We start from the raw sequence: 24,944 nt of genomic DNA, 5'->3' as shown, positions 1-24,944 counted from the left end.
CAAGATCAGGACATTGGGAAGGCCATTCCAATAGGCTTAATGTTTGCCTGCTTTGTTCATTCCACAACTACATTTCTGTATTTGCGGTCACTCTACTGTTGGAAAACCCAACTGTGTCCAAGATGTAATGGTCTAGCTGATGGTTTGGGGTTATGCTGAAGAATTCTGGCGTAGTCCTCCTTCTTTAATCAATCCACTTTCCTTATTGCATCCATTGCATTGTTTTAACCTCCATGCTTACGAGTTGGTACAGAGTTGGGGTCAAAATGTCTCACCTTAACTCCTCCAAATATGCTTCTGGTCATTGTGGCCAAAAAGCTCAGTCTTATCTGACCATACAACTTTCCTCCAGAAGGCTTTGTCTTTGTCCATGTGGTTCAGCTGCAAAATTTAGTCAAGCTTGTAGGTGTTGATTTTGGAGCAGGGGCTTCTTTCTTGGATGGCAGCCTCTCAGCCCATGGCGATGTGAACCTGCTTGACTGCAGACAGTGACACTGGTGTTCCAGCGGGTTTCATAGCAGGCATGTGTCTTGGTGGGTCTTGGGTTGTTCCTGCCCATCCAAGCCAAGCATTATATATATATATATATATAGACCACCAGGTACATATATATATGCATATACGTACTACCAGTTGCCATTACCATCACAATGTTTTGGAAATGACCTGTTATGGCTATTTATTGATTGATTGATTGATTGATTGACCCTAGATCATGGATTTCCTAAAGCTTAACAGCTAGTAAAGGTGCATTTACATATGAAATACATATAATAAGAATAATGTGAACATTTAGGTGTTTTGGGTGTTACATTTGCCATAAGGGTATAAATGGTAATGATGCCAAATAAATCTACTCCATGATAAAATTACACCAGACAATCAAAAAGTCAGTTTTCTCTCACAGCTGATGCTCTTGTAGTGCCTTGTCAGTCCTGGTTTTCATGGTTAGATGTCAACTAAGTGTTACTTTTAAGAAATCCAGCTAAACATATGCAAAAGTTGGATAGATATGAATGCAAACAATACATTATGGGCCTTTTTATTCATAAAAAAACTTTTTGGCACTTAAGACTCAATTGGGGACGAGGCCAAAGAAGCAAAGTCTTGATATTTAAAACACCCCCCCCCCCAATGTCAGCGGTTAGAGCTCTGGGCTATTGATGACAGGGTTGTGGGTTCGATACCCAATACCTGGGCTTGGCAAGCTGCCACTGTTGGGCCCTTGAGCAAGGCCCTTCACTCTCATTGCTCCCCAGGTGCTGGAGTTGGCTGCCCACCGCTCTGGGTGTATGTGTGCTCACTGCCCCTAGTTCACTAGTGTGTGTGTGTGTGTATGTGTGTGTGTTCACTACCACATATGGGTTAAATGCAGAGGACAACTTATGCTGTACACAGTATTTATATATATATATATATATATATATATATACAGATACATGCACATTTACCATTCCGAAATTATTATTAATAATAATTATTAAGTATTTCCAACATAAATTCCATTAAAAATTCTCTTTAAAGGAATAAAGACCCACTCTCCTAGACCTGTAGAGTCCACCTCCTGTGACTTGGGGTTGATGTGGTCTTCTGCCCCCTGCTTCTGCCTATGTTATTCTGTAGTCTGCTTTTCTTACCTTATTAAAAACAAGAGAGAGAGAGAGAGGAGGGGGGGGGGGGGGGAAGTCCAGTTAACCTCCTCCGTGATGCTGCCCTTCCTCCCACCACCTTTGGGAGACGCTGTGCTGTTCTGCCTTCAAGTCTTCTCTCTTTTCCGAGGCTCGTCTCTCTCGGGCCTCCTCCACTCCTGCCTGCCTTTTATGCGGATTTCATGGCGAGCGGTAGCGGGGCAGCGCTGGTTCACCTCCTCTCACCACACTGACCCGTAGCTAACCTCTACAAGACGCTCATTCGGGTGGGTTAGCTCATTTTCTGGCGACTTTACAGTCTTTATCGCCCCTCACTTCTCTAATCACGCATATTAAAGGCATCACTTTAATCAAAACCAGCCTGTTGGCTACTAAACGGCCGCGGCTGTAAAACCGCTTTCCTTGCTGTTTTGTATCACACTTAGCTTAGCAGGCTAGCTAGCGCCTAGCAGGGGGCTTCCTCTGCACACTGCCTGGCTAAACGAGGGCAGAGGTTTCCAGAAGTTGTAGAAATGAGTGGTAGATGTTAAAAAGCCGTTTGTGTGCTCGTTGAGCGTTTCTCTGACGTTTTGAGCTGTTGGTTAGCTTTAGCTGTGCGAGCAGGCTAGGCTAGGCTAGGCTAGGCTAAGCTAGCTAACTTAACCCGAGTTGCTGAGAAGTTTGGCGGAGCTAACGAACCTTAAACTGCCTGGAATTTGGGTTTTTTTGGTGTTTTGTTTTGTTTCTGTAGCTTAATTTAATCAGCTGGGAGTAAACAGAGCCTCGTTAAAGATCTAGTGAATTATAATTCACAGTTTAGTCCATTTCGTTGTTTTTCTCAATGAGTTTTAGGTGCGAATTTTCATACAACGGCAGCTAGCTAGCGTTAGCACAGCTAGCGGAGTTCGCTAGCCCTCAAAGCGCCGCAGCTCCAACTTTAATTTAGCGCTTCTTCTTACACTTTTTGAAGACGTGTGGGTGGCCAAATTGGGCAGATAATAACGATAAAAATAAGTTAAGAATATCTGCGTGTTGTTTTCTTTTGTTTTTGTATCAAACACGCGTTAACTGGCTCATAAAAGCCAGGAAATTCAAGAAAAGCCGAGGCTATGAGAGAACCAGGAGCTATAGCTATCTCTGTGGAGTTGATTAACTAGCTGGTGCTGTAACACTGCATCGACCAGATCCCTGCAGATATGACTTCTATACCAGCTCCTTATGTGTATATATCTCATAAAATTAAAATAATATAAATAATATAGTTATATAGCTAGTATAAAGCAGTGAGGTAAGGCACTGCAAGTTAACTGGTCCTTTTACAGAGCCTCTAAAGTAGAAATGTAGTGGAAATGTAGGTATCTAGTCTTCATGCATTTAGATGTAGATTTAATATAAATTAGATTGCTTTATTATTTTGTGTATTTTCCGTGTGTAATCTATGCTGTGAAGTTACACCTGTACATGATTGATAACTTCACATGATATAAAACTGTGCTGTAAAGTAAACTGGGCCGTCTGCAGGCTTTCATACAGAGCCTCAAAAGTATCGGTGAAACTATTGAGACCTAATATTGCAATTTAATTTTAAGTCTTGGAATATTTCATTTTCTATCTTATTATTTTGGGGAGTCCATAGGGTTTATTAAATTGCACACCAGTTGAGTCTCAGTGTTTTTTAAAGTTGACGATTCTTTAGGGATTTCTTACTCCACCTACTTTTTTGTTCAGCAGTTAAGCAGTTAAGTGGTTTTAAAGGTTTGTGGTTATTGTGAACGATCCTAGTGGTCTCCTTTTTTCACGTAGGCCAGTATGTTTATGCTCATATGGGAGCTAAGTTGGATCCGTCCCAAACTCTGCATTAATGGTGTTGAACGGGGCACCTGTGCTGCTTCTAAGGTGTTACTCATTTCAGTAACTCATTTTTTGCTTTTAAACAGTTGCCGTTGGAAGGAAGGTGACAAAGGTGTTCATTGACTTGCACCTCAGGTCAGTCTAACTTGCTCTTTATATCAAGTGAGTAATAGTCTAATAAGACTTCATCAGTGGTCTTTGTTTATGTAGGCCGTCTGCCGTTATGGAAGACTTGTTGAGAACTTGCAGTAAGTTTAGGGTCCTTGTGTTTGTGATTGCAGGTCTCGAGAAGATTTGAGTGATTTCTCTCCTAGTGTGGACAGGACCGGACTTTGTTCTGTGCTTTCTCTCTTTCTCCTGTCGTGGCCTTAGCTGGTCTTTGAGAAGAACCGCCACTCGATGGCTCTTATGGACAAACACAAAGTCAAGAGACAGAGACTGGACCGCATCTGCGAAGGTGAGATGAACACAGCAGTTTTGTTATGATTATTATTACAATTTTAGTAGAATTTACAATAGCTGTAAGAGTGCTAGTAGTACAGAGGCCATGTGATGTGATGTGATGTGTGTGTGTGTGTAAAGCTGTAAGAACAGTGTTAGAAAGCTGTTGTGGGTTTCTTTGCGAAAACAAGAATACGCCTCTGAACGCTTTTGAAGTGCGTCCACCAGCTTTCATGACTTCATTTAGATCCCAAAAATAAGTCTGATGAAAAGCACATATAAAGACAGTTATTGTCCAGTGTTGTTATTGAGAGAGTAACAGAATATTTTCTCAAATCTGAATCAGATAACACAACTCGAACTTTCAAATTTTTCTATTAATTAGTCATTTAATTACTTATTGAATTAAAACACTAAGGATGTGTAGGAAGATTTGAGTTAAGTAGCTTATATTCAAATTCTGAAATCATTGTTACCTTAATGACCTCAGGGGGGAAATTCAGTGACAGTTTCCAGGCGGGAAACACAGTGCAACTTTATTCATTTTATTTATTTATTAAATGGCTGTGAAGTGACAGTTCTGCTTGTATTTGCTAAATATCTGTAAAGTATTTGAGATACTTTACAGATATTACAAAGTAGGCCTGTCAGAATTGGCCAGAATGCCTATCCCTAAAAGTCACACACAAATACATGGCTGAACATTACCTCCATACAGGCTGGTATTTGATTGTAGCTGTATAATCAGGTGTGTTTGGTTTATTTTTGCGCTTGAGTATATTCAAGAGAATTATTAGCCTTTACTCCTATTAAATATTGTAAATCTTCTTCCCATAACTGTTAACAGTGTAAGTGTAGTTTTCATCTGATCTGTTTGTATTCTGCTTGGAAGAGCTAGAAACCAGTACCTGAGCTCTTTAGATAAAGATGAACACACAGGAAGGTATGACTAGTTACTCATTGGACACACGCTAATCACACTTTTGTTTGTAGGTTAGAGTAGCTACCTTATTAAAATGCCTCTAGTATTATATCGAGGTTAAACTGAAATATTCACACATAGAAGTGAAATGTAAAGGGTGTGAGAAATGCTCTAAAAGCTACGACGTAAGTAATCGGACGGCAGTCCATATGGTATTGATTGTGTGAGCCGATCATTGTTTAACTGTGTTTAGCGAGTGTCTGTGGTCAGGTGGAGTATAATTCAGACTGTGGCACAGGCAGAGCTCTATTCTTTCTTATCTCTGCTCCTTCCTGTCGGCTGCAGGGGCGGGGTAGACAGCCTGACGGCTGGCAGCTCTAAGAGGGGCTCTCGCCCAGCGCTGCTAAAGGCGGCAGGAACAATGTGGGCCTAAATGTGGCGCTTCAGCTATTTATGGAGCACTCGGTATAGTGTTGTCTAATAGTAGACTTGATTTCAGCTCTTATGAGCTTGGCACGAGAACTGGTATCAAAACAGGTTGTGTTCTAGGATGGTGAGGATTGAAGTGTGGTTCTGGGAAACATTCACTTCTGAGGACAGTTATTGATGCCATTTGGGCATGTTGGTCTCCACTGCTGTCAGAGAGCTAGTGGTTATCGTCTCAGAATAACGCAGGAGATGTTATGCTTGATATTTGATATGCAGTGGTCTGATGATTTGTTTTTCTTTTTTACCAGAATTCAAGGGAAATTCCTTTCTTTGGGTGAAAGGAAGGCAGGTGCGGAGGGAGGGAGGAAGGGAGGGACGGCAGGGAGTTCCATGCGTGTGTGATCAAATCAGTAGTGTTAAGAATGCAAAGATTGTGAAATGGCCAAATTAAATGAAATTATTATACAAGTTAATAAAATGCTTCTTTTGTTATTATATTTGAAGCGTCCAAACCAGAGGATTTCAGATGTACAGCTTTATAAAGGTTGTAATCCATCTTTTTAGTTGAGTTCGATCAGTCAAATTTGGAGGCATATCCGATCTACATTGACCCCCTTTCAGGGAATGTTGGGTTTATACCCCCACATTGAAACAGGCAGTATTTGGGGGAGTTCTGATTAAGCAAAAAAAGCTTCCTCTACTCTCACTTCCAGTAAAAAAAAAAAGTTCTTCCATATGCTTGGTCTTGGGATGGGAGATATGGTAAATTATTACTTTTCGCATTACATGATATTTATCACGATACATTTGATTCCAGATAACATCTGTCCGTGGTGTCAAATTCTTAAAAACTGCTATTTAAATACTCTCCTATACTTACAGTGGTTTGTATTCAAAGCATGATTCGTTCCACCCTATTAAACAAGACTAATTAAATGTAGTTAATCAGTGTTCTTAAAGCACTGCATAGTGTGCATCACTAACATTTATCAGGATGCAATCACATAGGCATTTTGCCCACCTCTGGCTTGGTCCAAGGTTGTGTTCCACACTGTGGAATTTACTAAATGTCTATCAGTGTTTTTGTGCCACTTGACTAAAATAGGTCCTGATGTTCCTCCGATATGTTAGCTGGCACAGATAAAGCACTATGTAAACCTGCAGGGTCACAAATGTTGAGCTTTGATGCCGTTTACAAAAACTTGTAATGGGATTGTTATTACAGCTCTGACAGAACTGAGCGTGAGTGTTGGTCAGTTTGTGGCCCGGTTGTCTCATCATTGGCCAATCCGTTAGCACACTTCAGCCAATATGTGCTAGTGACATGTAATTCTCTATTAGCGAACTGAAGATTTATGATTCTTCTCAAAAGAAGTGGAAAGTGTTGAGTTTTTCAATAGAATTAGATCCAGACCCGTGATCTGAGCTCACCCGCATCCAACCAGTGTGATTTTAACTTTTGTTTCACTCCCTATAAACATGCTGAGCAATTGCATATTAACTACTTGTTTTGATGCTTCAGTAGGTTAGATGGGTGCGAGAGCTTATAGGATCGCTGTTGACCAATTTTGACTTCTAATTGGCCTTAACTATTAATTTGTTTGATGTATTTATTTTTGTTCGGAATTTATAATCTGATACGGTTAAGTACACACACACACACACAATGCTTACTTTGTGCGCCCATCGCTGCTTTGATTAATGAAAAGTACTTTAAAGGTACTGGGGATTGGCATTTTAAGCATATTTTACTGTTGCGGTATCTCATTTCTTAAGTATAGCATTTAAGGATGCCAATGAAAAGCCCTTGCATTTTCTTTTTCCATTTATCCACAGCAATGGTTTTCCATATAATGTTTTTTTTTACATATACATACATATATTCCTGAACATTAAATACCAGTATTTAAAGTGATAATTTATTACATTTATTTCAGTTTAAAGCCGATGCAGTACTGCTAATTTCATACTACAGATGTGCTCATTAAATGGCATATTGCCCACTGCATGACGCAGTGAAATGGGAAGCATCAACACTTATTAGTCGAGGTGGACGATATGGTTAATACCACTATATTTAAAGACATTTCTCATGATGTTACTCAAAATCCACATGACTTAGTAGTGACAGATCTATCACGATACAGAATTTATCCCAATTAAAGCCCACCTCTATTTAGTACAATATTGAGACCTTTTTTAACCACTGCTCTGAATGCTTCTGATGTGTGACCACCTAAAAATATATTATTTAAGAAAAGAAAATCAAACAAGCCTTGCGCATAAATGCTCCAATTTTATCATCACCAGAATACATCAGTCTGTGTGTCTGTCTCTTGTCTTGTATGGGCCAAGACCTTGATCTAATTATTTACTTTGTTTTGAATTTAGACGGTTATTTTAGAAAGGTGTTATGGATCATTTAGATATGGTGTTGCCCAACACTACAGTGTGAGATGAAATGGGACGTGTTACTTCTTATGTCACATGAGGCAGGTGTGTTACTGGTTTGTACTGGTGGTCATAATAACTTGTGACTTCTTTACATTTTGTCCAGGATTTCCGGTTGAATGGACCAATAGAAATGCTGGTTTGGAGATGAGAGGTTTTTGCGTGACGTAGCTTCTGCGGATACTTCCATGAAAGATACTGGGCCTTGGTAATTAGAGGCCCACGGTTCCCATATCTGTGCATCCCTTTTATGAGCTCTGTATGTATGTACTGTGTTGTCAATTAGCACATCAAAGTCTACATGTGCTAATTGGATGAAAACTTGTTACTTTACATGTAAATGTAAGAGGAGGTTAAATAGCCCATTGATCTTGACGTGTTTGTTGAGCCCTCAGGTTGAGGCAGTAGCTCGGAGCGGCTTCCTTACGTTGGAGAGAATAATAGAGGCGTCTGTAGTGGACGTGTAGCGAGCGGCTGGCTCTTTTAAAAAATCATCAACTGCCCAGCTGCCTCTAGTAGTGCTCCTTGCCTATGCTAATGAGGTTAGTGCTGGTTGGCCGCAATTGAATGCCTGGCCCAGTTGATTGGAGGCAGCGCGTGGGGGAGGAGCCGGGTGTGGATGACAGCTGGGCGCCTGCTGGGTAAAAACAGGCTGACGCTGATTGTGAAGGGTGGAGAGAGAGAGAGAGTGATAGAGAGCGATAGAGGGAGAGAAGAGAGAGAGAGGGGGAGAAGACAGGCGTGCACGCTTCACGATGCAAGGCAAGGATGTGTGTTTGTGTTCGTGTATTGTCGGTGTGGGGAAAGGCATGAAGGTTGGGAGTAATGTGGGATGGGTGTGGTATCTCCAGTGTTCGTAATTTCCTTTTTAATGGAGAATGTGTGTGTGTGTGTGCATGCTCGTGTGTGTGTGTCCTTGTGGTCTGTAGAGTTGAGCAAGCGTGTTTGTATTTGTGTCTGGCAGGCAGGAGGTAGGGTGTGGTGCTGCTTGCTGTATTATCACCACACCCCTCCCCCCTCTTCTGTGTGTGTGTGTGTGTGTGTGTGCTCGCGTGCTCGCTCGCGCCCTTCTGTAGCAGCAGCATGGTAAGAAAGCGAGGTGGAGGGGAGGGGAATGCAGAGAGCGGGACACAAGGAGGTTTTGGAAGTGGGGGGTGGACGAGAGGAGGAGGAATGAGCTGTGAATGAATGGCATTGTCTGCACGGCCTTGCCTGCTCTGCGGCGCTCTCGCGCTCTTTCATACACGCTGGCGCGAGCTCAACACACAGCATCTGCGCTCACTGCTGCCGCCACTGCCACGCTTTACTCCCTCCGTGACCTCGGAGGAATAAGCATTTGCATTGTTCACATACGAGCTTTATGATTAATGTTTTTTTTTTCGCCACGACATTTTTAACATTACGTCCCTTTAGAGTCCAGCCTTTTCTTTCCAGCCCCGTTTTCTGTAGAACGGCAGAGCGTGTGCTCTTTCCTCAGCTTAGCTCAGCCCCCTGGTTTTGCTGTGAGAAAGCATCAAAGAGCAGTAGGCACAAATATTAGTGTTATAGTGCTTGATCATAGTGCCTCACTCCTCGGTGAATTGCTGCTTGGTGTGTGTATGTGCCTGCAAGTTAGTGAGAGTGAAATGGAGCCGAGTGTTCTTGGGTAAACACCCTCCGCTCTCCAAAACGTCTCCAGCCGGCAGCCGAGCGGACACCTGTCAGTGTGGGGCTAAAAGGGCAGCACTGTTGAATTTTGGAAGTGGGTGCGCATGTGTGTTGTGGTTTCTGGATCACAGATCATCTGGTTAGAAATTTGCCGTTCCTAATTGTGTGTTTTTGTGGGAGATGCTAGTAATTCACCCTTTCTCAATCAGTAGTCGCTTTGAGACGTGTTTATATTGATTCTTCTTTAAAGATCAAGATTTGATTGGAATACGGGTTTTAGGAGTTTTTCTAACCCCACTGATAACAATCAAAGCCTCTCTGACAAATTTACAGTAACATCAGTTTGTTGGGAGTGATGCTTTTTTTGAAGTGCAAGCAATCAGCTCACCTGATGAAAAGGATGTATCCCCAACAAGCAATCGACCAGTTTATTATGGCGGCTTTGGAAGATCTGTGTTGCAGTTGCCTCTCACTTTCAGTGTAGATTAGCGCTGCATGATATTGGAAAGGACTGACCTTGCAATCTGCAATACATACACACACGTTATATCATGATATTTAATACAGGATTTTTCATCACTACTTTCACAAGTAGTCAGTGATGCATCATGAAATGAATAGTGCACTCTGTGTATCCAATATTGGAGCAAAAGAAATAACACTGTACAGATATCATCTGCCTGATCTGTAGATGGGTCATGAAATATGAGAATAGTTGGGATTTTTTTCTTTTATATTAAGCAGGGGAAAAAGGTCTAGCATGACTCATGTAATTTAACGTTGCACATCCTGCGATGTAACTATGGCGAAGCATTGACAAAACTGCTGAAATGATATATTATGCAGCACTAATGTAGATCTTTGTTTTGTTCCATTTAACAGGAATGCGATGAAAATGTGAAATTATTTGGCCTGTTAAAGAGCACATTTGTTGTGACTCTGGATGATGGCGCACTCTTTTTGGACTAAATTAAATGTATATGGGCTTGTTGTATATGAGGGAATTCTCTCATTCACAGGAGCTCCTCTGCGACTTTCATTTCCATCTGAATTGGCTATTTTCATTTTTCACATTTTCTCTGTCTGAGAAATTCACTGTCTGAATTAGCTGCTGTTTTTTACTGAAATTATCAAACATCAGTGTTTTTCCAAAGCAGATGTCTTCTCACATTGGGGGTGGACACGTCTGTACGTTGCTGTTTACTGTTTACACTGTGGGCCTTCGGTACATATTAAACATTTTTCAAATTCTCAAATAAATCTTAAAATGAAGTTGTTGGAGCTTTGCTTTGCCCCAAACTGAAAGAAGAGGCGCTAGCTCTTACACTGTTTTAACAAGTTAACTGTTGTGAATGATTTGAGTACTAGAAACGCCCTGTTCTCTTCTGATGTTATAGTTGCTGAGAACTCTCGTGCTATCGTAATTTTATTGCTGTCCGGATGTGAGTTTTATCAAAGAGGATGTGTAAAATCTTAATTAGAAGGTACCTTGATAACCAAATCCAATTGGTGAAGGGCTGTACTGTCAGCTTCAAAAAGGAATGAATTAAAGAAGATGAGAATTGGCCCAAAAATCGTCCTGTCTAAATGAACTTAATTAGCATAGAGAAATTGAAATGGGCCGTAAATAATGGGTGCGCTCCTACATCCCTAGTCCCATAATGTGAACCTACAATCAGCTCACCTTATTAGAATGATTGCATCTCGTCTCTGGCTGACTTCCCTGTCATTTGCTGTGTGTGGAAACGGTAAATTTTGCTGACTGTTATGGCGGTTGATGTGTAACTAGAGGGCTATTTTTGCTACTGAAGATAAGAGTGCAGTGTTGTCGTTGTCCAGCAAACCCCCCCCCAAAAAGACATCCACTGGCTTATGAATCTTAGCAAAATTCCCAAATTGCTTTGCCTTGTTACGTTTGGATATGAATGATATCTCTGTTAAGAAGCAGCCCAGTCTTTAATTAACAGATTTACGATTAGGATAATCCACAGTTCTGTTTAATGCTGGGCGATATTTACATGGCCAGTTCCGTTGCATTATATCCTTGCTATCCTTTCAGTTTGATAAAATACTGGTGGTCCTGTTGGTGAGCTGATCTTTAAAATTATTTTAAGCACAGTGTTGTACAGTTTGACAGTTAAGTGCAAATTAATTTGGTGCAGAGAAACGTCACTCAGGAAGCAAAAAAAAATAAAAAATGCTGTCTGTACATAGAATATACCACTAACCGCTCATCAGCACTGTTCAAGGTCATTGTCTTGGAAAATAGCAAACCACAGTAAATGTGTTTGAGGCATGAGAATAAAAGCATAGTTGTCGAGCTTGTGGGTCAGGGAGAGTTGTCTACATATACACTGCAGGATTTAGGTCATCATGAGTCATATTAAGATTCCCTGCCCCCCGCTCTCACCCCTCTCTCCACCTCCTGCTCCCTCTGTCCACCCCCTTCTGCCATTTAGTCCCCCAACCCGTTCATCTGTCTAGCCTGCTTTGGGGAGGGAGGATGAGGAGGAGGCGGAGGAGGAGGGGTGGTGGTAGTAGTAGTTAGAGATGGACAGAGACCAGCATTGATGTGATTCTGTGGATAGGCCTGCATGCTTTTACGTCAGTCAGTGGGCTTGACATGAGGCTGCTTTTGTTTGCGTGGATGTGTATTTATTAGCCATGCGCCAGTGTGGAATCTGTGGACTCAGAAGAACTGATAATGAGCATCGCTGGCTGATACCCTTCCTGATAATTGAGGAGAAGTGGAGACGTGGTTGATGGGAGTCGTTATCTGTATAAATACGATCCTAACCTATAACAAATCTCACCGTGTGCCGTTAAGAAAGCTTTGTGTTTTGTCCGGTTCAGTTGTAGGCCGTTTGAGCTTGATGGCCTGCTTTCAGATGCTCATATTAAGTTACATATTATCATATATTGCCGCACAGATTTTAGATAGTAAGTTGGTCCATGCTTAAGATTTGCCCAAACTCGATGTCCATATAAGTTTGTAAATCATGAAACTACAGGACTGTGTGCTTGGACTGACTACTTGTATATCAGTGCAAACGTGCGCTCGGAAAATTAAGGCAGAATTTCTGTGTCCAGGAGCATATACAGGCACTGTAAATTAAAAATTGACAAGAATTAAAGCAGTCTGAATGCTCACGTTCTTTCCATAGGCAGAATCTGAGTCGGAGAGAGCACAATTGGTCATTTCTCGGTCAGGGGTGGGTTGATGGCACTTCCTCCCCACATCACTCCGGGTGTGATGTTTGGTCCACACAGGCATCTGTTAGCTGTTTTATCCGAGTGGGGGCGTCTGGAACGTTCCTCGGAGCGCTTTGGCTTCCTCACAATGCTGCATCAGTGGCAGTGTCTTCACCTTCCTAGTTTTGGGGGCTTTGCTAGTGTTTGGAGGGGTTTGCACAAATTGGTGGTTTAAGCAGTTGGCCTTCCAAACTCTGTAGAAAATAGGGTAAAAAACCCCCAAACAAACTACATTGATATTAAGGCATTTATTTAGGCCTTCAGAAATCCTGATAAATATCCTTTTTGGGTAGTCTCAGTATAACTCATTTAGATATGGCTGTAAATACGGTAAGAAGTCACTCTTTGTTGTTTGTGGTTGACACATTTCAGGGCCATGGTCCAAGTCCTGCTCGGGAGTTCCAGTATCATATAATCCCCACCTCTCAGCACACAGGGCTGTTTCTGATAAATAAATCATGGGCTCGTAATCGATTTGGCCGAGCTAAATCTTGGCCTTCCCTGCCTAATTAAAGGAGTTTCTCCCAGAACCCTTTCCAACATTTATTTTTGTGCTGTGTTAACATCTTCGTTAAACGTCCTTAGCCACATCCTGCGCTAAATGTGAGAGAATTGCTATTAAAACATTTGAACTTTTCACTTTTCGGACCACTGAACACATCATGTGTGACTGGCCTGAGCCAGCGCTTGGTTGCAGTGTTTTCTTGTTTGGCCTTTTAAAATGCAGAGATAAGCATTGACTAGCTGGTGAGGCATGAATTGGGTCAATTGGTTTTAAATGTGATTGACCTTTTTGTAAGTTTCATTGTCAGCTGGTGAGTTGCCTGACTGGCTGACATACTTTTGTCCATGTGCTGCGTCTTGGTACGTTTTTATAAAGAAATTTCCATTTCGTTGGCTGGGTCCTTTTTTTTTGAACTGGCTTTTTCTTGTCCTACAGGCATTCGCCCTCCCATCCTAAATGGGCCCATGCACCCTCGTCCACTGGTGGCGCTGCTGGATGGCAGGGACTGCACAGTGGAGATGCCCATCCTGAAGGACGTGGCCACTGTCGCATTCTGTGACGCACAGTCCACCCAGGAGATCCATGAGAAGGTAGCTTTTATGATTTACTTTGACACATATGGTAGTTATGATATTGGGATGAGCACTGAAACACTGAACAACTGCATGTATTATGACCATTCAGACTGATCATACAGAGCCAGTAAAACGGCATACTGGACAGCTTATTATACCATTACATTTATTTTTTATTAATTATTGCAATTGCTTTCCTCTCTCCTATGCAACTACTGTTGAATAAAAAATACATTGCTCACAGTCCTTCATAGCCCTCAGCAGTGCCGTCAGAAGAGTACAATCATTGTCAGCTTTTCAGATATTATTCAGCATTAGGTCACATTAAAGAGCACTACTCTCTCTTTTTAATAAAACGTGCTGTTTATTGTTCTAGGTGTGCTGATAACATCCATAACATGCCCATTATCACAGTAATTTAACATATGTTGATAACCCCTTCCACCCGCTCATTCATGTTTTGCTTCCATCTGGTTTCCAGGTTCTTAACGAGGCTGTGGCTGCACTGCTGTACCACACCATCACACTCTCACGAGACGACCTCGACAAGTTCAAAGGCCTTCGGGTCATCGTGCGGATTGGCAGCGGATTCGACAATGTGGATGTCAAAGCTGCAGCAGAGCTTGGTGAGACTGATGTTCTGTTTTGGCATCTTCTGTGCCTGAGCTCTGAGTAGAGGCTTGTTGTGATTCTTCTGGTGACATCTTGGGTTACACCTTCTGGCAGCAACTGTGTTCATTTGAGGGATTTTTTTTTTTTCTTTTTGGACTGAAGACTCAATCAACCCCCTCTCTTTAATTTGAGTGTGTGTGTGTGTGTGTGTGCGCACATCACTCATTCCTCCTTTTGAATGAGGCTTTTGACTATGATAGCAGGCATTTTAGAGGCTGCTTTTAGAGATGGCACATTGCTAACGATGGGTATTTATATCAGGCACATATCCAGCATTTTCTGCTGACGTCGGTGGGACAAAGAAATTGATCCAGTCCTGTAACAAGCTGTTATTTCTGTGTTGAGCAAGCGTGAGTTTTAAAATAGGCTGTTTGGGTAGTAGCTAGTTGCAGTAGGTAGGATGTTATGTTCATAATTATTCCAGATAAAGCATCAGACAGACAAGGTCCACATTTCTTGCACACTGTAATGGAACAAAAAATTCTAATTCTAAAGCTTTCTAGTTTATAAATTAAATAAGCTGAAAATCCCTTTTTCATGTGTTGTATTTTCCATTCTTTTTTCTATATTGTCCCATATAAACAGGTATAGCAGTGTGTAATGTGCCGGCTGCATCTGTGGAGGAGACGGCAGACACTTCCATGTGTCTGATTTTGAACCTGTACCGCAGAGTCACCTGGATGCACCAGGCTTTGCGGGAGGGCACTAGAGCCTCCAGCGTGGAGCAGATCAGAGAGGTGGCTGGTGGAGCTGCCCGCATTCGAGGAGAGACGCTGGGCATCATTGGCCTTGGTGAGCCTTCAGTGATCTTGTGTAAATTTCCATACACGAGAAAATTTCAAACATAAGTTAAATGAAATTAGCACTGTTGCCCTTAGTGGTTGTGTATTGTCTGATAAATGTCAAAAAGCAGTAAAACGGCTTGGATTCTGATGCCAACCTTTGTCTTTCAGGGCGTGTGGGCCAGGCTGTGGCTTTGAGAGCAAAGGCGTTTGGTTTTGGAGTGATATTTTACGACCCATACCTGCCGGAGGGAGTGGAGAGGTCGCTGGGCCTCCAGCGCATGGCCACCCTGCAGGACCTGCTAATCCACTCAGACTGTGTTTCCCTCCACTGCAGTCTGAACGAACACAACCATCACCTCATTAACGACTTCACCATCAAACAGGTGAAGGACCCCCCCCCCCCCCCCGCACCCCATAATTTCGTACCCCACCAACATTTTCTTCACTTCCAATCTTCATTACGCATTATCCTCTGTGTTACAGATGCGTCAGGGTGCATTCCTGGTAAACACTGCGCGAGGGGGGCTGGTGGATGAGAAAGCTCTGGCTCAGGCACTGAAGGAGGGAAGAATACGGGGAGCAGCTCTGGATGTCCACGAGACAGAGCCCTTTAGGTGAGTTGAGGGAGGGTTGGGGAAGTTGCTGGTAAAATTTTCTGAACAGATTCAGGTGATAATTGGTCCACATTTAATCAGTGTTAGAAAGTAAGAGCATCATGTCGGGACATCTGTATTTGATTCCCATTTGAATTTATTCTGTGTTTACGATGGCAGTTAAAGAAATAGTTCAGCTGAAAAACAGATTTACACAATTTTCCACTTAACCCAAATGTAGTCGATCTTCCAAGACGTATTTGGTGTCAGTTACATTGGCCTCGTAGCTCCGCTTCAGTGCTGAAGAAGCAAAATTTAGAGGCCGCTTGTCTTGGCTGATGTACTAGGTGTAAGTGAGAAAGTTGTGTGAATACAATTTTTTGTATTTTTCTGCCTGGTTGGTATGATGTGGTGTTGAAGGACACACACCCTACTAGAGGCAGCGTTACATTACAGTACATTGTGACTAGGCTTCATGTACAGTAGCTTATTGTGGTTTTTAATCAGTATTTGAAGGGCAGTGACACTGCATGTGTTGTGACATATGGAAGAGGCTTGAAAGTGGTGTAGCTGTATTATTGTTTTGATGTATTGATGGGGGAAAGCCCAGTGATGCTGGGAGCCATGCCCGGTTCATGAAACACATTAATTCTAAAGCTATTCACAATATTGACCTTTTTAAATGTGACTGTAGGTTGAATGTACACTGACCGTGCTGCTACTGAAGTGTTGTGACCTATTTTCCCCCAAATTGCCAACCTTTGCAAAACGCTTTATCATCTCATTCCTCTCCAGTTTCTCTCAGGGCCCTCTGAAGGATGCCCCTAATCTGATCTGCACCCCCCACACATCCTGGTACAGCGAGCAGGCCTCCATCGAAGCGAGGGAGGAGGCTGCACGGGAAGTACGCAGAGCTATCACAGGTCAGGAAACTTCTGTATCTAAAATAATCTCTGCACTTGTCATCCTCCGTTGTGTGTGCCAGAGACTGATGTTCAGTATTTCTTCAGGTCGAATTCCAGACAGTCTGAAGAACTGTGTGAATAAGGAATATCTGATGGCAGCTTCTCAGTGGTCATCTATGGAAGCTGCCACTGTGCATTCTGAACTTAATGGAGCCACAGCCTACAGGTAAACTGCATACAAGATAAGGTGGTTGCAGTGATTCCTTGCTGATAAAGAGGCTTCATTCTTTTGCAAACTTGGTCAACAAAAGCCTCCCTCAGTACTGGCTTGATTGCTATCTCTAAAAATGTTCAGCAAGTGGAAAATCAGGGCTAAGATTTTGTTGAACTTGCTGTATTTTTTACTGGGTCTTTTGCTGGTTGTGTGACCATCCTGGGCTTTAGATTCTCAAATGTGTTCTCATCTTGACCCCTTCTGATTTACCATTAAAGTAGCTGGGTAAATGTGCATGTGTAAAAGGAGTTTGTTAGCTTTTAGCCCCCCCCCCCCCCTTTCCAGTTTTAAAGATTTTCATAATAATGTATGTTACTATGTTACCCAAACGTGTTCCCTGTTCTCTCCCTTTCAGGTTTCCTGCAGGTCTGATTGGTGTGGCCCCCGGCGGTCTGCCCGGTGCAGGGACGGGAGTAGAGGGCATGGTGGCAGGGACTCTGCCCCTGGCCCACGCCATCGCCCCAGTCTCACACCCACCACACACCCCCTCACCTGGGCAGCCATCCAAGGCAGAGGCTGACAGAGACGTCCCTTCCGACCAATAGCATCCCAACACATTCCATCGTTGCCCCAGCGATGCCCTTTCTCCTTTTGTAGGGCTGAGACCATGACGATGCCCTGCTTTTGATGTGACACCTCCCCCCCCCCCCTTCCCCGTCCCCCTCTCCGGGTTAACCCAGTCCAACAGAACACAAGTATAAGCCCAGAAAGTGACCCACTCAAAAACATTTTTCCCGGCAACAGCAACAACTTTCTCGTGGTATCCTTTTTTTCCCCCACTTGTGCAGTAAGCAATAACTCTTCTCAAGGATTCAGTAATTGGTTTCTTTTTGTTAGCCTTTGAATTTCCTCCCTTTTTTGTTTTTATTGCTTCTTTTGAATATACTCTGGACTAGTTGGAGTTTGAGTAGTGTCTCTTCTACCTGACTTTTTCTCCCCCCCCCCCCCTTTCCTGTTCAGCTGTTTTAACAGTAGTGAAGAACGCATGATTATTATTAATTTTTCCCCTCTCCCAACCTCCAGCATACATTTGTGATCTTTCTCAGTTCCCTTGATTAGAGTAGTTTTGAAAATCAACAAAACAAATCCATTTTTTTTCCTGCAATATTTCTTGGGACAACATCATCTACAACTCCTCCTTTCACAACTCTATGTATACGAACTGCCCGTGGTTAATGGTAACTCTCCATTTAGTGATCTCAGACACTTTGGGTTCTGCTCCCTTCTCCACGTCGAGGACGTCCTGTAGAACTCTGTTCATCCTCTCTTTCTGAAGGACGCGTGCAGGAAACAAGGGAGAGCTTCCTCCTCCCCTCCAGGCTACTTGAGGATGTTTTCAGTCATATACTTCACTGTATCCATAACATATTGATGGACGACGCACAGGTCTGTGTAAGAGCATCATAAACGTGACCATGTCTTTTGTGTACAGCTATTTTATTGACTTCCATAAGCAGTGAGTCCAGTTTTCCATGTCCGTTTGAGTGTGAAACCTGGCCTCCGTGCACGGCACAAGGTTGTTTTGCATCTTTTGGACAGAGCTACATTTTATACGACACAGTTGCTCGTCTATTGGGAGTGTATGGAATCTGCCCTGGTGATTATGATGCTCATTATTTTACAATTTCTTTTGTGAAACGTGCCATGTTTATGATTCTCTTAAATAGACCTGAGTGATGGAAGATGCACGATAACCTGTTTGTCACTGATTACACTTAAGTTGACTATATTGTTACTTTCACTGTTAAATTAATGAAGACTTGGGAAGGTAAAGGAAGTGCGTTTTCAGGCTTCAGATGTCTGGAGGCCGTATTCTCACTCGCAGACTTAAGAATTACCAGTACGTCATGACATATCGTTCTCTTTGTGATGTTTTAATTGACAATATGGAGGACACACACACAGTGACAGCCTAAATTTTTGGGAATGTCATTTTTCTTTTCATATAATTTCTTTCCCTCCCCCCCACAGCATTGACCCCTGTTTTGTTTAAATCTGTTTACCCTCCATGCTAAACATTACTACCCTGGCTTACTCTCAGCTCCTGCTCTGCCCCTGCACTGCCTCCCTGGGTGATGAGGCCTTCTCTTTATCAATGCAGCGTTGGGCTACATTTGTGTCCACGTTCCTTTTGGTTTTCACAAGCTTTGTTTTTTTTGCGCCGGCTTACACTGAGCAATCCAGCCCTGCTCTCGCCCTGCTCTCGCCCTGCTCTCGCCCTGCTCTCGCCCTGCTCTCGCCCTTTAAGTGAAGATGAGACTATGTACATTAGGGCTACCTGATAATGAACAGAATACTGCATTGTGATCATATTGCCTACTGGTAGCGATTGCGATTGCAGTGATACTATAAATACACATCAGTGACCCCTTTATTTGTTATTTTTAACCAAAATGGTGGATATTTTTTTAATTATTAATGCCTCATGTGAATGCCCTCATTCATCAAAACACCTGGCGATTCACAGTGATCAGTCATATTGGTATTGGCTTAACAATGGGCTGCATTGGATGAATATGTTTAGATTTGACCCGTGTTTGCGTTTGTACCTGCTTAAATATCTGCTGATCCAGGTGGATGTAGTCCCGGTTTATGCAGCAGTGTTGACGAAGTACATGAAAAATATCTCTTGCATTCACTTGAATTCCCATATCGGTATTTCACAAAAAAAGGGATGCATAAACTCTCATCTGGAACTGTGAATGACTAGAATGTACAGAAGTGATTAGTCTACAGCTAAAGGCAGTTACCGCAATACTGAATAAGGCCTAACGTTCAAGCAGACCTCTCGCAGCAGTGTGAAGATCCTCTGTTCATCCAGGGCTAGGTTGGGTTTCATTATTTTATTTTAAAATAATAACAATAATCGCTCCTCTGTCAAAGACCTCTATAGACCTCAAACTATTTGCTGGTCTTTAACTTGCATTTCTGCTGTGCATGGTGTCACCACTAGGTGGCACAAGGGCACAGCATACACAATCCTGCCACCAGCTCAGTCTCTCAGCGCCTGGTTGTACCAGCCCGGCACTGAACATTGCTTTCAGAGAATCACTCGGGGTGCTGTAAAGGAAGGCATCTCCCCTTTAGAACTAGTATTGGCTTTGCTCAACTGCACCACCCCACCCCATCTGTCAACAGTCCGTTCGGCTAACCTCCAAAGACTCGGATTGCGCACAGTCTGGCTCTTCAGCAGTCTGAGATGGAGGCAAAAAGAGCTCACATTCTCTCATGCCGGTCTTCTCAATGTTCTTTTTGTTTTCCTTTTTTATGGTTCTTTATCATCTTTAGCAGTACCCACAGTGTAAGCAGCACAGCTGATGGATAGGCGAGAGTCGGGATGAAGCTAGTGCACAGACAAAAGCAGACGCTTTCCAAAGGGGGGAAATTGCATCCCCAGGTTGAGTCTCTGAACTCTGAATACTGTTCTGCATCAAGGGAAAACCTTTCTAGTACCTCAGTAACAGATATTGAATGTATGCTCTACTCTCTTCTTTATTCCTGTGTTGGGCTTGTACAGCATTTTTTTTTTTTTCTCTCTTAGATGGTAGTTTCCAATTTCCGAGAAGAGTATGCGTGTTTGTATGGGTGTATGTTTGTGTGTGTGTGTGCGTGTGTGATTGCAGCTTCTCCAATAATACACCCGAGTTGGTTTTCCTTGTTCGCATAGGACATCCGCTGATTTGATTAGACGTAGTTTGAAATCTCAGGCTTTAATTTTAGAGCTTTCCCTGTCTTTGGTTTTGTAATTAATGAGCACAAATCGACATCGTCGTTCATTTGCTGTGGGTGTTTGTATGTGTGTATCAGTGAGTTGTATGATTAATCGTGGGGACTGTGGTCTGATAAGCTAGATGATTAGTGCATTTGGGAATAAACGCTAATGATGGAGTGAAATAAAGCAGTGCATACTCGTAAACCCGTTGTTTCAGGCACAGATTTGGCCTAATCATGGACTGAATTTCTTCTTTCTTCAATGTTTTTGTTTTGTTTGCATTGAGAAACGCAATGTAGGTCAGGCCTGAACTAAGTTTTGTCCAATAAGGAAGTTGTCCCCATGAGGTTTCTAAGGCCTTGTTTGCCACCCCCCCCCCCCACAGAGACAGTTGTTTTTAATCTGATTCTTTTCCTCCCAGAAGTTTAATGGAAAAGTGTTTTATTTTATGTTTTTTCTGGAAAAACAAAACTGCATGTTTTTCATATGAGCTAGAAACGATGCAGTGTAGGAATTCTGTTTGGATGTCTTGGTGTCTTCTTAATAATCCCCTGTTTGATGTTCAGTTTTCAGTGACTTGTAGCTCTCCTGGACTGAAACGGCACCCTTTCCCACCTACGTCCCTGGTTTCTAGCTTGTGGTCAAGTTTATCCTTTGGTATATAATATATTTTGGAACGCTATCACACTATCTCTCTTCTTTTCTATTGTTTGCCATCATTGTCATCATCTGTTGGCGTCAACGGTGCACTGCGTGTTGAAACTTGTGTATAATTCTTTTTTTTTTTCTAGTTCAGTTTGTATTCAGTGTTCTACATGTTGTTGTATGGAAACATTTCAAAAAAGACCTCCTTTGCTGTTTGCCTCGCAGGCTCCGACGTCCTTCCCAGCAGTTAGTTACTCCCGCAGTCTTCACTCACTCCAGCGTAGTCATCGTGTAGCCCCTCATTGCCTTAATGTCGTAGACCGGTGGTGAACAGTTGTGGTGCTGGAGTAACCTTGCCCTAGAGGTGGTGTGGTGTTTGTCAACTCTGTAGAGATTGATTCAAAGAATCTGCTGGTGGAAAGGTGTTTCTATAGGGGTTCTTCTGCAGCACCGCTCAAAAGAAGCCTTTTGGCTGAAGGGGAGTTCTACCAATTTTGGTCGGAATTTCTGCCTGATTCAGAGATCGAGATGTAAACCGGGTCGTTCAGAGTGGGTTTGGTGTGTGCTGGTTCTGTGTTGAGGAACTAACGTAGGTTTCTTTGCAGTGGTGGCGAATGGAACCAGAGGACCGCATGTCGACAGCACAAATATGGCTGGTTTATTTACTGTCTTGGTGGTAAAATAGTGGCAGATTTTATTTGGGGACCGTTTTTACCATCCCTTTACAAGGAACCCCTCACCGTGAATGTCTCTCAGTACTATCATGAATCTGTCCCAGACAGCATATCGGTTACTGTTTTGTGGTGTAGCTTTCTGGACACCTAAAGGTCTGGTTTGGATGTCTGGTTCCGTTCACCACCACTGTGAACAAATCTGATTGGTCAGGTTTATCCAGAACAGGGCGTCTCGCACCGCTCCACTGTGAATGATTATAGTTATGTGGATGGAGTTCCACTTTGAGCTGAGTTGGTGAGGTAGTAGCTGTGTTGGAGCAGGGACAATGCACAGGTCAGGAGTCCTCCTGGACCAGGCTTGGGAACCAATGTCAAAGACTACAGTGGGCTTGGTGGCACCCCCCCCCCCCCTCCCCCATATTCCTCCTTCCTCCCACCACCACCTAATGACCGCAATATACACACAGACGAGAGAGAGGAAGTTTTCTTTAGCCATTCTCTACTGAAAGGTCACAGCTGGCTTTCACTCTGAGATGTGAAATGGGCTCGGGACGGGTGCTCTCAAAGACCCTTTCAGGACCCTTTCTCTGGCCATGGCTCAAACCCAGGGAGGACGTAGCGAAGAGGAGAAGCTGTGGGCCAGGAACCGTCGCTTTCTCTCTCAGGGTTTCAAATGCACACACGCAAACATGCGTGCACACGAGCATTTCTCGTCCTAGCAGTCTGCGGGTCACTCCGCTCAGAACCTTCAGCATGAAGTCCATCTCCAGTCTCAGTTCTCGGTTCAGTCCCTTCTGTCCACAGCGAGTCCCCATCCTTTTATCACCACTGTGGTTCCTTCTTCCTTCTTCTCTCTTTTTTTTTTGTTGTTTTTTTGGGCCTGATTTTGTCGCACTGACATCTAACAATGAAATGAATGAATGTTTGAACTGTGTGTGATGATGAAATGGGGAAATGTATTTTTACAACATGTGAACTTTTTATTCCTTTCTTTCACCTCCTTTCTTTTTGTTGTGAATCATATTTTTTTTCTCCCTCCCCCTTTCCATCACCAGACTGCAAAAACTACAAAAAGGAAAAAAAAAGTCTCCTGTAACTAGGCTCTTAAGCTTTACTTTTGTTTTTGTTTACTTTTTTATTAGAAAACAATCATGTTTGTGATGGTAACCTCTGATGGTAAATTCCACAAGGTATTTTAATAAAATCCTAAAGATTAACTGTGTGCTGCCATCTGTTCATGCTACATGCAGAATTACCAGAGGCTGAACCAGCAATATTATAAATGTAGAGCCGACGCTTAGACAGCTGGGCCACTCGGGAATCCCACTAACATGTAGTTGATGGATGTTTCTTAAAGGTGTAGCAAATTGTGATGGGTGGACTTGAGCTCTACCATTGGTTGTTTTAGTATATGCAGAGGATTTGCTGACAGCCAGAATCTACAGATCCAATATCACCGTCCAATGGAGAGAAAAACAAAAACTTGTTCGTAACCTCTGATGGTAAATTAAGATATTTTATTAAAAATCCTAAAGAATAACTGTGTACGCTGCCTTTCAGGCCCAATGCAGGATCACCAGAATGAATAAGTGATCTTATGATGGAAAAGCTGACGCTTAGACAGTTGGGCCACCTGGGAATATTTATAGTGGGTGTAGATGTTTCTTAAAGCTGTACCAAACTTTAAGTAGTTCCGAAAAATGGGTCAGTGAGGTAGGCAGGTCATTTTGCAGCTTATAAATGTAGTAAAATAAGAACTTTAAAATCTATTCTTTCAAAATGAAGACAATCAAGGCCTACTTTAGTAATATTTAAGTAATATTTCTCCATTTTGTGTTTTTATTTCCCCCCTTTTTCTTTTTTCCATCACTGGACTGCAAAAACTACAAAAATTGGGGTAGGGGTGGGGCTAGTCTCCTATAACCAAGCTCTTAAGCTTTACTTTGTTTACTTTCTTTTTAGAAAACAATCTTGCTTGTGGTGGTAAATTCCACAAGGTATTTTAACAAAATCCTTTAAACAGAATTACTGTAAAAAAGTATTCTTTTATCAGCTTTTACTGGTTGAGGTTGAACGTAAACACAGTGCAAGCTGAGCTTGTTTGTATGTTTGTGGCTCAGAGGTCCATCATTAAGGAAAGCTTGGTGGTGGCGCTGTAGGGAACCCCTGCAGGTTGTGTTTATGGCGCCTCTATCTTCTCATGCCCCCGGCAAAGGTGCCATCAGCTTTACGAGGGCATGAGCGCCCTGCCTGGCCTGCCAACTGTAATTGTTACCAAATGGGACTTTATGAGATCTCTCTCCTAACCTAGATTCTTGACACACATTTAGTCCTTTCTCCAGTCAGGAGAGTGGTCGAACATGGTTTAAAGGAAGATTTAATGATTTAAAGTAAATAATTTTGCTGTATTTTTCCTTTTTAATTAAATTTAAAGAATTTTAATATTGTAGTCTTTCAGAACTTACCATTTACCACCCTGTCTGTACAGTCCAGGCTCTTTTCTGATCTCAAAAAAACAACATTTTACCCATTCAACCACTCAGCTTACTGCAGATTAGCCCTCCCCATTCACTCTGATGATATAAGGAGTGTTTCAGGATGGACTGCTTTTTGTAAAAGGTGCAATACCCCAGGGCACGGATGGCTGTGGCATCACTGGGGAGATTGTCTATACCGGTGATCTCTTGATGGTAGAACCAACACTTAGACAGCTGGGCCACCTGGGAGCCCTACAAAAAGATAGTCATTATAGATGTTCCTGGGGCTGGGGGTTGTGGGTTCAATCCTTGGTCCAGACACTGTGAGGTGTTTGGTGTGTTCTCCCTGTTTGGAAAACACGTAGAAGGTGCATGCATTTATTAGAAGGGGTGTCCGCAAACATTTTTTGACATATAGTGTATAACTCCGGCCAGTTCCAAAACCTCCAAAACTGTTACATAACAGTCCTGACTTGTTATACACTGATATGGGATCCACCTATTAG

The 24,944-nt window shown here is 42.6% G+C and overlaps 1 protein-coding gene across 2 annotated transcripts; it reads left to right on the top strand.

Annotated features, from left to right (window-relative positions):
• The first annotated feature begins 1,801 nt into the window (after positions 1-1,801).
• On the top strand, positions 1,802-23,178 carry ctbp1l (C-terminal binding protein 1-like). Of its 2 annotated transcripts, XM_072663224.1 has the most exons (11): positions 1,802-1,915; positions 3,566-3,614; positions 3,761-3,936; positions 13,562-13,716; positions 14,183-14,327; positions 14,959-15,165; positions 15,327-15,541; positions 15,642-15,772; positions 16,547-16,674; positions 16,762-16,882; positions 17,286-23,178. In XM_072663224.1, exons 3-11 carry the CDS (start codon positions 3,879-3,881, stop codon positions 17,473-17,475), a joined length of 1,350 nt encoding a protein of 449 aa, XP_072519325.1. In that variant the 5' UTR covers positions 1,802-1,915; positions 3,566-3,614; positions 3,761-3,878; the 3' UTR covers positions 17,476-23,178. The 2 variants fall into 2 exon arrangements, with proteins under 2 accessions (XP_072519325.1, XP_072519326.1); XM_072663225.1 differs by lacking the exons at positions 1,802-1,915; positions 3,566-3,614; positions 3,761-3,936 and adding an exon at positions 8,400-8,484.
• Positions 23,179-24,944: the final 1,766 nt, after the last annotated feature.

The sequence above is a fragment of the Salminus brasiliensis genome, chromosome 19, assembly GCF_030463535.1.
Source record: "Salminus brasiliensis chromosome 19, fSalBra1.hap2, whole genome shotgun sequence".
Classification (NCBI taxonomy): Eukaryota; Metazoa; Chordata; class Actinopteri; order Characiformes; family Bryconidae; genus Salminus; species Salminus brasiliensis.
This window is presented reverse-complemented; position numbering and strand designations above follow the sequence as displayed.